Here is a 14,701-nt window from a genome sequence, read left to right as displayed (position 1 = left end):
TGGAACTATATAAAACGCTGGTTAGGCCACAGTTAAAGTATTGCGTGCAGTTCTAGAATCCGCATTATAGGAAGGATGTGATTGCACTAGAGAGAGTGCAGAGGAGATTTACCAGGATGTTGCCTGGGCTGGAGAGTTTTAGTTATGAGGAGAGATTGGATAAACTGGGGTTATTTTCCCTGGAGCAGAGGACATTGATGGGGGACATGATTGATGTGTATAAAATTATGAGGGGCATAGATAGGGTAGACAGGAAGGAACTTTTTCCCTTGGTGGAGGCATCCAGAACCAGCGAACATAGATTTAAGGGGCAGGAGGTTTAGAGGGGATGTTAGGAAGAATTTCTTTACCCAGAGGGTGGTGGGAATCTGGAACTCATTGCCTGAAAGGGTGGTAGAGGCAGAAACCCTCATAACATTTAAGATGTATTTGGATGTGCACTTGCAATGCCATGGCATACAAGGGTATGGGCCTAGTGCTGGAAAATGGGATTAGAATAGTTAGGTACTTGTTTGACTGGCACAGGCTCGATGGGCCGAAGAGCCTTTTTCTGTGCTGTAGACCTCTATGACTCTGTGACTATAACTCTGAGGTACAGGGAGATCTGGGTATCCTGGTTCATGAATCAGGAAAAGTTAGTATGCAGGTACAGCAAGTGATTAGGAAGGCAAATGGAATGTTGTCATCTCCTGCAAAGGGAATGGAATTAAAACTAGGAAGTTCTGCCACAGTTATACAAGACATAGGTGAACCCACATCTAGAATACTGTGAACAGTTTTGGTCTCCTTATTTAAGAAAGGACATAATTGCATTAGAAGCTGTTCAGAGAACATCCATTCAACTGATTCCTGGGAGAAAAGGGTTGTCTTATGAGGAAATGTTGGACAGGTTGGGCCTGTACCCATTGGAGTTTAGAAGAATGTGAAGCGATCTTATTGAAACATATAAGATTCTGAGGGGGCTTGACAGGATGGATGCTGAAAGTATGTTTCCCCTTGTGAGAGAGACTAGAACTAGAGGCATAGTTGGTCTCCCATTCCAGATGGAGATGAGGAGAATTTTTTTTTTCCTCAGAGGGTTGTTAGTCTGTAGAATTCTTTTCCCCAGAGAGCAGTGGAAGTAGGCTCATTGAATATTTTTAAGGCTGAGTTAGATAGATTCTTGACTGACAAGGGAGTCAAATGGTTAGAGGGTAGACAGGAAATTGGAATTCGCAGATCAGCCATGATCTTATAAAATGGTGGAGCAGGCTCAGTGGGCTAAATGGCCAGTGCTGCTCCTAATTCATTTGTTCGCATGTTTTGTCAGAGGCACACAGGATTCCCACTGTGTCTACAGCTTGTTTACTCACAGAAAGCAAGAGTAGAGCAGAAGGATGGGGCGCCAGAGATACCAGGGTCACCAACTGTCAAGGAGAAAATTAAGGATCAGTCTGCCATGGGGGTCGTTACGAACTGCGGGTGGGGTGGGGTTCTTGCCAAAGCTGTGGGATCTGGAATGGGGTTCTGCCACAGCTGTTAGAGCGAGTGGCCGGGAGTGGAGTGGTGTGGGGGGAGTACTGCCAGGGCTGTGAGATGGGGGGGCTTTGTCAGAGCTGTGAGCTGGGTTGTTTCAGAGCTGTGAGATGGGGGGCAGCAGAGCTGTGTGATGGGGGGGCAGAGCTGTGAGTTGGGGGGTCTATCAGAGCTGTGAGATGGGGGGATGCCTGTGAGATGGGGGTGTCTGTCAGAGCTGGGAGATGGGGGTCAGAGCTGTGAGATGGGGGGGTCAGAGTTGTGAGATGTGGGAGTCAGAGCTGTGACATTTGGTGGGGGAGTCAGAGCTTTGACATGGCGGGGGGGGTCAGGGCTGTGACATGGGACATCAGAGCTGTGAGATGGGGGGATCTGTCAGACATGGGGAGCGCCTATTGCGCATGATCGAAAGTCTAATCTCCCCCATGCAGGGAGACAGTGGACTCAGATATGAATACTTTGCATCTGTCTTTACTAAGGAGCTAGATGTTACCCAGGCCATGGTGACAGACAAGGAAACTCTGTTATTAGACGGGTTCAAAATTGACAAAGAGGAAGTGTTGAATAGACTATCAGTACTTAAAGTTGACAAGGCAATGAGACCGGATGAGATGCATCTAAGGATATTGAAGGAACTGAGAGTAGAAATTGCAGGGGCACTGGCTGTAATCTTTCAGTCTTCCCTAGGCTCAGGGCTGGTGCCAGAGGATTGGAGAATTGCAAACATTATGCCCTTGTTCAAAAAGGTTGTAAGGATAAGCCCAGCAATTACAGACCAGTCAGTTTAACTTCAGTGGTGGGCAAGATTCTAGAAACAATTATGCAGGATAGAATTAGTAGTCACATGGAAAAATATGGTTTGATATGAAAGAGCCAGCATGGATTTCTAAAGGGAAAATCGTGTTTAACGAACTTGCTGGAGTTTTTTGAAGAGGTAACAGAAAAGGTCGATGAGGGTAATGCTGTTGATGTGGTGTACATGGACTTTCAAAAGGCATTTGATACAGTGCCATACAATAGACTTGTGAGAAAAGTTATTGTTCATGGAATAAAAGGGACAGTAGCAACGTGGATACAAAATTGGCTGAAAAATAGGAAGCAGAGAGTAATGGTCAATGGATATTTTTGGGGCTGGAAGAAGGTTTGTAGTGGAGTTCCCCAGGGGTCAGTATTGGGACCCTTGTTTTTCCTGGTACATATTAATGATTTAGATCTTGGTGTGCAGGGGGCAATTTCAAAGTTTGCGGATGATATGAAGTTTGGGAGTGTTGTGAACTGCGAGGAGGTTGGTGTGGAATTTCAAGAAGACATAGACAAGCTGGTGGAGTGGGCAGATAGGTGGCAGATGAAGTTCAATGCGGAGAAGTATGAAGTGATGCATTTTGGTATGAAGAACATGGACAGACAATATAAAATAAGGGGTGAAATTTTGAAGGGGGTGCAGAGCAGAAAGACTTGGGTGTATATGTGCATAGATCATTTAAGGTGGCAGGACAGGTAGAGGGTGCAGTTAATAAAGCATATAGGATCCTGGGCTTTACTAATAGGGTCATAGACTACAAGAGCAGGAAGGTTATGCTGAATTTATATAAGACACTCGTTAGACCTCAGCTGGAATATTGTGTTATGTTCTGGGCACCACATTATAGAAGGGATGTAAACACATCAGAGAGAGTGCAGAAGAGGTTTACAAGAATGGTTCCAAGGATGAGAAACTTCAGCTATGAGGATAGATTGGAGAGGTTGGGACTGTTCTCCTTGGAGAGAAGGTGGCTAAGAGGAGATTGATAGGGATGTTCAAAATCACGAGGGGGCTGGACAAAGTAGATAGGGAGAAGCTGTTCCCACTCGTAAAAGGATCAAGAACAAGAGGGTACAGAGTTAAAGTGATTTGCAAAAGAAGCACATGTGATGTGAGAAAAAATTTTTTCACACAACAAGTGGTTCAGGTCTGGAATGCACTGCCTGGAAATGTAGTGGAGACAGGTTCAATCGAAGCATTCAATCAGGCACTAGATGATTATTTGAATAGAAACAATATGTAAGGGTACAGGGAAAAGGCAGGGCAATGGCACTAGGTCATTATGCTCATTTGGAGAGCCGGTGCAGCCACGATGGGTTGAATGGCCTCCTTCTGTGCTGTTAAAACTCTGTGATTCTGTGGGATACGGAATGATCCCAGCAAATAAGGGATGGTTGGTCACCCTGTAAGATACGAATGCAGTGGTCGCCTTAAAGGACAATATTGGCAATGCTCAGAACACCTGCAGCCAAAGACTTGCAATTAATTGCTTGTCACCCTCAGGTGGATCCATGCTGGGTGTAAGGGATTCGTTGCCAGCCCCCTCTGGAGTTTGGCACCTCCATCTTGTGCCGTTCTTACTTTTTTCATTCACCTCAGTAGCACACAGCATTCACCGTGTGTCTGTGGCCGTCCTTCACTTCAGGCACTCTGATTGCTTCACCCTGCGTCCTCAGGCCGCTCGGTTTCTTAATTAACCACCTCCGGGAAGATTGTGGCTGTGTCCCGCCGCGCACACTTAGGGGTTCTCAACCCAGAAATTGGGCTCAGGGCTCAAATGGGAAAATTCAACCCAAAATGTTTGCAAATTTGACTAGTAAAGGGCATGAACATTCGATTTTTAGTTAGTAGTATCATAATTCTGGAAACAAAAATCCTAAGATATGTAAAGGTTAGCAATTTAGTATAATTCTACCGCATATATCCTTAATCATAACCAGGTCATTTTTGTTCTCATCATACCATTACTTGAGGCATCAGTGGGATGGTAGAAATCATGAGACCTAGCACCCTGGTATGCTTGGGGTTGAGAAACTTATCAGCCATGATTGAATGGCGGAGCAGACCCGATGGGCCGAATGGCCTAATTTCTGCTCCTATGTCTTATGGTCTTATGGTCTTAAAACAGATCAACTGGATTCCTGCTGATTTAAGTGCCACTCTGATCTTTCAGTTTCATTATGGTATGTAATGAGTATCCCTGCAATTACAGCTTCAGAGGAATTCAATACCCACATCTCTGCTGTGATGTTTGATAGCTTCAGAGAACTGTAGACTGACTATCTTGGAATGTGTAGCACCCCAAGGGGCATCTGGAACTGTGTCCTCTTTAATCAAGGCCCGAAGCATAGCTGTGGGCTTTTGAAGGAATAACATAGCCGATGCTTTAGAAACATTGAGTTCCAATATCTGAGTTGGTTCTAACCAATTCACCATGCTACAAAATTACCTAGACAGGATCCTGATGCAATAGCTTCACAATAGCTCTGCACTTTGCCCCTATAAGATATGAAGACAAATTAAGGGAGGATCCAGCGGCTGGGGAGTTAAAGAGGCTAACGACGAGGGAACTGTTTCCCACTGTGATTCCGCACCCATACCACCCACCTGCTCCACGCAAATAGCCCATGCAGAGATAGAAAGTGAGCAGATCCAGTCAGTTAGCACAATAGCAAACATGACACCTGCAGTTGCAGGGACATCTTCATGCCCTGCAGAAGGAGCTAAGGGGCTATCCCAAACTCCACATGATGAGAATTCAAAATTAAGTTAAGAAGGCTGTTAAAAAGGTGTATGGGATCCTTGGCATTAGAATTAGAGGCACAGAGGACAAAAGGAAGTTATGCTAAACCTTTATTAAATATTGGTTAGGTTCCAGTTAGAGTATTATGGGCAATTCTGAGCACCACACTTTAGAAAGGCTGTCAAGGCCTTGGAAAGGGTGCAAAGGAGATTTACTGGGATGGTACCAGGGATAAAAGACTTCAGTAACAGGGAGAGACCAGAAAAACTGGGGTTGTAATCCTTGGAGTGGAAGGTGAAGTTTATCAACAGTGTTCAAAATCGTGAAGAATTATGATAGAGCAAATAAAGAGAAATTGTTTTTAATAGCAGAAGGGTTGTTCACCTGAGGATATAGAATGGAATCTTATGCCCTCCGTTTTGGTGAGTTTGGTGGCAAGGGGGCATTTAATCAGGCAGGAGGGTGGTGAAGACCCAACTCCACCCCGATTAACAAAGTGGCTGGAAAGTCCGTGGATTACCTTCCTACCCTGCCACCATTTGAGGCCATTAAGTGGGCAATTCCTAATTAAGGGCTTCACCCAGTTGCTGCTGGTATTAACTCAGCAGCGGGCTGGTGACTTGGCATACGGGGAGCACAACAAGCAAACCCTGGTGTGTATGCTTGTGGGCCTCAGACAAAGATTCTTGGTACCTGATTGAGGGACCCAGCATTGGGAAGGGGGGCCCGCTGAGAGCCATTCCCTGCCTTTGCTACTGACCCCTTCCCCGCCATCACCCGTGTCTGGGTCCCTCCTCGATCCTGGGCCTCGGGTGGGGTAGTACTGGTAGCTGCCACCACCTTCCCGGTGGCACTGCTGAGTACTAAAGAGCTGCCGGCCAATCAGTGCACAACTTCCACCTCCTAGGGCCTTGATTTGCGCTGCTGGCCTGATAAGTGCCAGCAGATCTTCTCGAAAAGGTGACCCAGGGGTCTCGCTGGTTCTCTTGCCTATGGCCGAGACCCCTGTCGCCTCCACAAGATTCTGCCCGCAGATTTAAATGAATTGGCAAAAGAACCAGAGATGATGTGTGGAAAACATTTTTAGCTGTGAGTTTTTGCACTGTTCGGCAAGGTGCTGGAAGCAGATTCAGAATAACTTTCTAAAGTTCTAAAAAGTTTTACATTCTATAGGGAGTGGAACTAATTAGAAAGCTCTTTCAAAGGACTGGCAAAGGCATGATGGGAGGAATGGCCTCCTTCTATGCTGTATCATTCTACGCTTCTATTGATTTCTCTTGGCCTCCAGGAGCATAATGAATGCATGTGAGCATCATTTTTTTTTTTGATTATTTTTATTCGATAGCATAGATGATGGAAATCCAGAGTGCAGGAAAGCAAGAGAGTGATAGAAGGAAAATTGCCATCCTACAGTTTAGAGGCACTAGATTTGGATAGTGCATTCATATACCCCTTTATTCCAAACTCCTCCAAATTAATTCAGATCCATACCCCCTCCAAATTAGTTCAGTTTTAGGACTGAGACAGATCTATGCTAATCCGCAGGTTTAATGCTTAGCAGGCCACCGCAAAAATACAGATTCAACTGCATTACAATATGAATCTGTGAACACGGTTTTGAAGATTGCTCTAGGTTGTCCTCTGATCCTTAACAGTGGACCAAATCTTCCGGTGTCTGGATCTTCGAAGGCCAGACGTACGATTGAATATGCTCGATGGGATCCTGAGGGAGCCCTGTCATGTAGACTTACGTGGGAATTGTCCAAGAAGTTTCAATGTTCGATGGGCAATTCCCCTGCTTCCCGAGACCTGCCACAAATGTTTGCAACTCTGAGTTAGAGTTGGAGATTTCATACAGTTCCACGGCACTTAGCTGGGTAGTTACCCAGGAAATGTTAGGCAGATTACAACCTAGTCTAACTCCTGGGTAACTAAACAACTCATCTCCCCAATCACGCCCATGGCCACCCCTTGCCCCGACTAACCCCCGGCTGCCCACCCCGACTACCCAACTACCTCACCCCAGCCAGACCCAACTACCTTCCCTGACCAGACCGGGCTCCCATGACCATACCCAATGACCCATCCAACACACCCACCTACCCCCTGACCCAACACAACTACCCTCCTGACCAGACCTGACCATCCCACCAGCCCAACTACCGGCCCCCCACACCCAAACACCCAATTAACCCCCTGACCAGACCGGACAACACCCCGACCACCCAACTACCCCCAACGTGACTACACCCCCAGCCCCCTACCGACCCAGCATGACTACCCCCACCCCACCCGACTATCCCCTGCTCCAGCCTGACTACCCCCCTGACCATCCATCTCACCCCCTAACACGACCCAACACCCTCCCACCCGACCCCACTACTGTCCCGAGCACCCAACTACCCCATCGCCTCAACCGCCCATCTAACCCCTGACACAACCAAACTACCCTCTCAACCCAACCCGACTACCCTCCCAACGACCTGACTAACCCCCTGACCTAACCTGACTACCCCCCCAACCCGACTACCCCACAACCCTACTTGCTCACCCACCTACCACCTCACCCATCTACCAGCTCACCCACTTACTAATTATCCAACTACCCATTCACTCACTCACTGACCCACTCACCCATTCATTAACATTCAGGCAAGATCTTTAAACTTACCTTATGGGAATTAGTGCCGTAAAAAGGGGGCATGTTCTGTCTTCCCCCGACTCTGCTCTGTTCCAACAGAGTCCCCCAAGGGATGCTGCACTGCACGTTTCTGTGAAAGCTACCTCTCCCCTCGCCCCACCCCCAAAGCACCCGATTAACACCCTGTTTAGAGGGGAAAGCTTACAGTAGGCTGGGAAGGTCCTGGAAGAAATGCGCGGCAGCGGCAAGTTGGAATTTTTGAGTGCAGCGGCAATCCGACTATCATTGCTGCTTCTCGGAAGATCTGGGCCAGTAGTTTCCCCGCCCTATAACTTTATAAAGAATCAATATAAATCAAAGACAAACATCTAAACTGTCACCTAATTAATGAAAGAGAAAAACAAAGACTGTGAAATTATGGAATTAATTTTAATAAGATATCAACTATTAAAGAAGCTACTGTCTTTGAGGAATGTCAATGACTTATATTGACATTATATAAAGAGGAACACTTCATACTAACAGGCATTTATAAATGAGATATATACACAGTATTTTGTTTAAAATATAAAAGACTTTCAATATCTAGTTAAGTATATACCTCAATCTAGGTATGGTCTTTCCATGTGTAATACCTAACTGTTTACAAACAGCTATTTCAATGTAAAACTGTAAAAAAAAATACTGATCTAAGGATTGAGTATTTGATTTTGCTGATTAAAAATATGTTTAGAAGCTAACTGAAAGCAAGGTTTTAGGATGTTACAAAAATAAGTCTCTCCTAAACTGTATTTCTCGTTGAATTTTTACAGCAAAACCATCACTCTATCCACCACCAAGGAAACAACAGGACAGTTCTTACACCATGGACTTGTGAAGCTTGTAAAACAAACAACTGTATTCGGAAATTCACTGAACATGGAATAGGTATGCTCAATGGGTGGTACAGCCAAATACTCTAAACATGGTTATAGTTAAAAACAGTGGTTTGTCCTTACCATGTGGCACTGAGTAATTGGTGTCCAGTTTGTAAATTTTGATCTTTTCAAGCCAAGCTCAATTATATACCATTTTAGTCTGTTCTCAATCAGGCATGCAAGGTCCTAAATATTTTTCAGTTTTGATTTTGTTTTGGCTTATATTATGAATACCATCATTTTGTACCCTTCCTATTAGTTTCATTGTACATAAAATCATACAAATATATTTGGAGAAGAAATCGAGCTTAAAGTTATGTAATGTAACATATTTTATAAGACATTTTATTAGGTTTGCAAACTTTAGTTAAATTGAAGTCATCATTAATAGTTTTGTGTAAGGAATCCTCAGGGGACGATATAATGAAACTTTAATTATAATGGTTTAGGCTATGATGTTTCCATTCATCTCAAAAATAAGACATTTTTGGTTTGTTAAAATAGGTGGTTTTATAAACTTGAGATGGAATAACAAGTTCAAAAATTCACAGTGACTTTTTCATTGAGAATGTCTTAAATTCTTGAGAATACTCAAAGGTCCATATTTTAGTCTTAAAACAAGATCCCTCAGCCCTGCCACCTACCTCATCCTGTGATTTAATTTATGCCAATTAACCAGCTGGGAAATCTCCTCATCAACAGTAATGTTAACATTAACAAACAACAACTTTTGCAACACCAGAGCATATAAACTTTATTCCCACGCTTATGTTTCCATGTGTATAAAATTTAAACTATTTTGTTAAATGATGATGAATTAAAGTTTTAAAGTAAATACATTAAGATGATACCAATTTCATCTTAAACAGAAGCTTCTTTTCTTTCACCATTATCTACAGTAACACTCTCAAAGAAGGACAATATACAACACAGCCTGCAATTTACAGATTAATACTGTGATATTTCACATCTACACTGCCCACTTGAGCAGATTTTTGCACAAAATAAATAAGCACTGAGAACTACTACCTTCCATGCCTGAGGATAGCTGCTACTTTCTGTGGAGTTGAATTCCTTGAGATAAAGCAAGGTTCATCCGATGTGTAAGGAGATCTGCATTCCTCGAAGCTGCTCTCTGGGCATGTGGTTTCACCAGATTGTAAAGAGCCACAAGTCTTACATGTTTCAGTGTCAGTATCACTAAGTAGACCAATGCATTGATCATCTGAAAATCCAACTCTGTGATTTGGAGAATGCCTAACAATAAATTCAGATGGTCTTAACTTGCTTTTTTGTTCCAGTAGGTCAACACTTCTAATAATGTTTGCCAATGTTTTCACCTGTTTTACTTCTCCCTTTTTCACCTGAACATATTTTCCCTTCACTGGTGACTTGCAATACTTCCGGCATATTCTGCAAAACACACACAAATATCCTTAATTCTCATGGTACAATGTATAAGACAGTTAATCCTGGAAATTTATTACACTTTTCTTAAATAAATAAATAGATGTATGAGCGACTAACACACCTCCCTGAGGTTTTGTTGGTGCAAGTGGTTGGGGGATGGGGGCAAGATGCAGCTATGCTTCGGAAAGGGGAGGATGCAAATAATGCTAAAATTTTATGAATAGAAATTGGCAAGAGTGTACTCAAAGTCAGTAAAGTTAGTGTTTTAGAAATGAGTTCCTGGGAAATTTGAGCCAAATACGATTTTTTTGTGCGATGTCCACTTTGCATGAGTGACAAACAAATGATAGGCACAACATTCTTGTGATGTTGCTCACAGTGTGTGGAGGATTATCTACCTTATCCCAAGAAATGTATAATATATTATCAGGACTATTGAGTTACAGTAATTAAGTAGGTGAAACTTTTTAATTGCATGTTTTTGTGGAAGTGTTTGTGTTAATCTTGGATCTAATTGAATAATTATGTGTACATTTCTGTGACTAAGTGGTTTTGATAATTTTATAATTAATTGTATTAATTATTGTTCATTTTATCTCTTGCCCTTATTTCAAAACCAAATATAGAGGAAGTTAGTACAGAAGATGATCCAGGATGCAGTGGTAGTTTGTAAATACTGCATGGATCAGAACTGGGGAGTAGGAGAGCTGTGGTTACATAGTATAAGGAGGGTTATTCTGTATTTTGGGAGCACTTAAAAGGAGGTGATGTAGCAGGAGCAGATGAATATTTGTAACTGCAAGCATTTGAGTAGAAGTATTATCTGTGAGATCTATAAGTGGTACTGGGTTGTGATATGGGACCCTGAAGTTTGGCTGCATCGGGAAGGGAATAGCATGATTGGATAGGAGTGGTAGCGGGGATCTCAGGGCATGAAGCCAATTGGGAAGTCAGCGGATATAAGAGAGGAGCCCACAGATGCAGCACTGTGAGTGGGCTGCTCAAGTGGGCAGTGGAGACAATGTAGCCTTGGGTGTGGGGACAGCAGGATGATGGTGAGGAGGGTGTGGACTTCAGTGGCTGTATATGGGCAGCATTTACTGCTGACGATGGGGTTCTTGCCCACTGGCTGGAGAATGAATGGGAACTCCGTGTCGCCTCCGCTGGGGAAGGCCCAGCAAATTAAGTGCCTGTCAAGCACTTAATTGGCCAGTGTCGGGCCTTCCCCAGGATTTAGGACCCCGGGGGTAGAAATCCTGTGCCCCCTGAGAGTTGCTGGTTAATTAGAGCCCAGCAGCTCTCCGTTGCCCATTAGTGCCATCTGCTGCTGTTAACGCACCCACTAGAAGCCTAGGATCGACAAGGAACCCAAGTGAGGCCAGGATGGGAGTTGCGGGGAGGGGCTGGCTGGCTTGGGGATGGAGAGGTGGGGTTCGGAAGAAAGGACATGAGGCTCACCCTCCCTTCCTGATGCCAGGTCCTTCAATCAGGTACTGAGTGTCTTTGAACTAGGGACCCCTCCCCTGGAAGCCTACTTGCGGTGGCTAAGGGCCTCAATTAGCATTTGGCTGGGAAGGCTGTCCACAAGCCTTCTTGTCTCAGACTTAATTAGGTGGAGGCAGGTAGGTGGTGGGGTTCCCACACCCTCCCAGCCAATTAAATGCTTCTCACCTTCAAAATTGCCCCTGGGGGCATTCCATCCTATAAGTTTGGCAATAATTTGTGTCAGGTTGTGGCAGTGGTGGAATAGGAATTCTGGAGTTGTGGTAATTGTTGAAGATGGTGCAGACATGTGATAAGTGGGAGCAGTGGGAGGCTGGTCAGAATCCATGAGGACTGAGAAGGGGATTATTGGATCTGGAAGAACTTGGCGGGTCTGAGAGTACTAAGAAGGACCATCTCAGTTCCGGTAGGACTTAGAGATGTTGTTGGAAGATGTTTGTGATGGGAGGAGCAAGAGGCACTAGAAGGAAACAGGAAATAACAAAGCAGAGAATGGCACTGATATCCAGGGCATGGACTGCCAAGAGACAGGGGAAATGCTCATTGGGGAGTAGGCCAGGGGGTGGGAGGGAGGTCTGAGGTCACCGGGCCTTAATTGGGGGGGGGTGCCCCCAGTCAGAAGAGGGATTCTGATGGAGGCGCCCCCCCACCCCCGCCCCTTCCCACCTAGATCGAACTTTCTTTATTTCCGGATTTCCCCCTCTGAACTTTCATCCGCCCACCAGCCTAAAAATTGAGGCTGGGTGGGAAATGGCCCTTAAGTAGCCATTGGCATCCGAGGCCTGCCCGCCCAAGTGTAAAATTGCTGTGAGAGGTCGAGGCGGGCGAGAACAAGAGGGAATCCCGTTCGTGTAATTTCACATTCCCCCCACCCAGCCTTAGAACCCTCTGGGAGAGGGAGCATACACACACCCACACGCGCACAGATTCTCACCCACCCACACACCCACACGCACACAGATTCTCTCACATACGCAGACCCTCTCACACACACACAGACTCCCTCACACACACACACAGACTCTCTCACACACACATTCTCTCTCTCTCTCTCACATTCACAAACACACACATACTGTCACCCACACAGAATCTCTCTCTCATACACACACACAGATGCTCTTGCACACATACACAAAGACTCCCTCACACACACATATACACACACAGACTATCACACACACACACACACAGACTCCCTCACACACACACACACAGATTCTCTCACGCACACAGACTCCCTCACACACTCACACACATGCAGATTCTCTCTCTCACACAGATTCTCTCTCTCACATACACAGATTCTCTCTCTCACACACATTCTCTCACACACATTCTCTAACACACATAGCCTCCCTCAAGCACACACACAAACACACACACACATATACACACACACACAGACAACCTCTCTCTCACACACACACACACAAACTCCCTCACACACACACACACACACACACACACAGGCTTTCACATACACACACACAGACTCTCTCACAAACACACACATACTCACACACGCACAATCTCTCTTTCTCACGCACACACGGACTTCCTCACACAGACTTCCACACACACACGCACTCCCACACAGACTCCCTTACGCAAATACTCCCGCACACACACACACTCCTTCATACGGACACAAAAGCCCACCCACACACACATACTGTCACGCAAACACAATCTCCCTCTCTCTCTCTCACACATACACACAGATGCTCTCACATACACACACAGACTCCCTCACACACACGCACTCACACACACACACACAGATTCTCGCTCTCACATAGACGCACACACAGATTCTCTCTCACACACACATTCTCTCACACACACAGATTCTCTTGCACACATGCAGATTCTCCCTCTCACACACAGGGCAGAATTTTGCCCCCATTGGGGGGGCTCAGCGGGGGGTGAGAGGGAGCGGTCAGGAAGCCACCCGCGTTCGGGCCATGACCCCAATTTCACACTGGTGGCTCATTTAAGGTCCGCCAAGTGTGAACACTGGCTGCAGAACGTCCGAGAAGGGGTGGGTGGGGGCGGGGCTTGTTGGCCGCTGGGTCCAATTGCAACCCGGTGACCGGTTCATAAACGGCGCAGGCAGCCCCTGGGAGGCTGACCACATTGGAGCTGCGGCAACGACATGGCTGCAAATGAAGATGTAGACACCAGGCGGGAGGTGAGTGCCTTGCTGCCCTCCTGGAGGAGGTGGCTGCCAGAAGGGACACCCTTGTCCCCAGAGATGTGAGGAGGAGGCCACTGCACCTCACCAAGAGGGCATGGGAGGAGGTGGCAGCCAGGGTGAGCAGCAATGACGTTGTGCTGTGCACCTGGGCGCAGTGCCGGAAGAAGTTTAATGGCCTACTGCACTCAGGAAGGGTGAGTATCGTATTGGCATGGATCAGTGTGCAGAAGTGTTAAGGGCTGGCCATCCCCCTGTGGAGATCAGGGGTGCTAGAGTCTGAGTGCCAACTGTCAATGATGCCGGAGCTGGCAAAGGGGGTGAGCCCTGGCTGCTTGGACTGAGGACCTTGTGGACTGAGGGCCACGACTCAGATCTGCCCTGGTGTTCCTCAGCTGGGGTTGGCCAGGCTGCAATGGCGCTGCAGGTAGAGAGTGGAATAATCAATGCTCCTCTGTCCTTTCAGGAGAAGACATCCCATAACAATATTGAGAGGTCACGGACTGGCGAAGGACCCCCACACCTCCTCATCCTCTCTTGGTATGAGCAGAAGGTCTTGGAGCTTGAGAGGCACCAGGCACCTCGGTCAACTGGCCTTGGTGAGGTTGGGGTGTCAGATGAAGGTAAGAGTGCAGTGCACTGAGGTGAGAGTTTCGGATGCTGCAAACATTCTTGTGCAGTCTCATCATTGATGGGAGCCTCCAGACTGGACTCCTCATTGGTCACTGAAAGACAGTAGCACCATGATGCAGATCTCCATTGTCTCACCAGGGTGCCTGGCATGCACAGTGACAGTGTGATGATTTAAACTAATAACTTGTTCTTCTTCTCCCTTAGATCTGGCACCAAGCAGCCAAGCACAGGACCTCCAGGAGCTACCCCTGACACAGGAGGACCACCATGCTCCAGAAGGACCTGTGTCACACCCATTCTCTGAAGCAGGCACCAGCGCAGATACCAGCACCTCGGTGGG

General features: G+C 46.2%; 1 protein-coding gene across 2 annotated transcripts in view; it reads right to left on the bottom strand.

The window, feature by feature from the left end:
• Nucleotides 1–9,632: 9,632 nt before the first annotated feature.
• The window catches only part of LOC144678700 (zona pellucida-binding protein 2-like), a 95,683-nt gene continuing 90,614 nt past the window's right edge, over nucleotides 9,633–14,701 (bottom strand). Inside the window, exon 10 of one of the 2 annotated variants that reach the window (XM_078538503.1) lies at nucleotides 9,633–10,031. In XM_078538503.1, the coding sequence (XP_078394629.1) occupies nucleotides 9,644–10,031 (388 nt within the window). In that variant the 3' untranslated portion in view covers nucleotides 9,633–9,643. The remainder of the gene's footprint in view (nucleotides 10,032–14,701) is intronic. The other variant, XM_078538505.1, reaches the window with a different exon arrangement.

The sequence above is a fragment of the Cetorhinus maximus genome, chromosome 3, assembly GCF_964194155.1.
Source record: "Cetorhinus maximus chromosome 3, sCetMax3.hap1.1, whole genome shotgun sequence".
Taxonomy (NCBI): Eukaryota; Metazoa; Chordata; class Chondrichthyes; order Lamniformes; family Cetorhinidae; genus Cetorhinus; species Cetorhinus maximus.
This window is presented reverse-complemented; position numbering and strand designations above follow the sequence as displayed.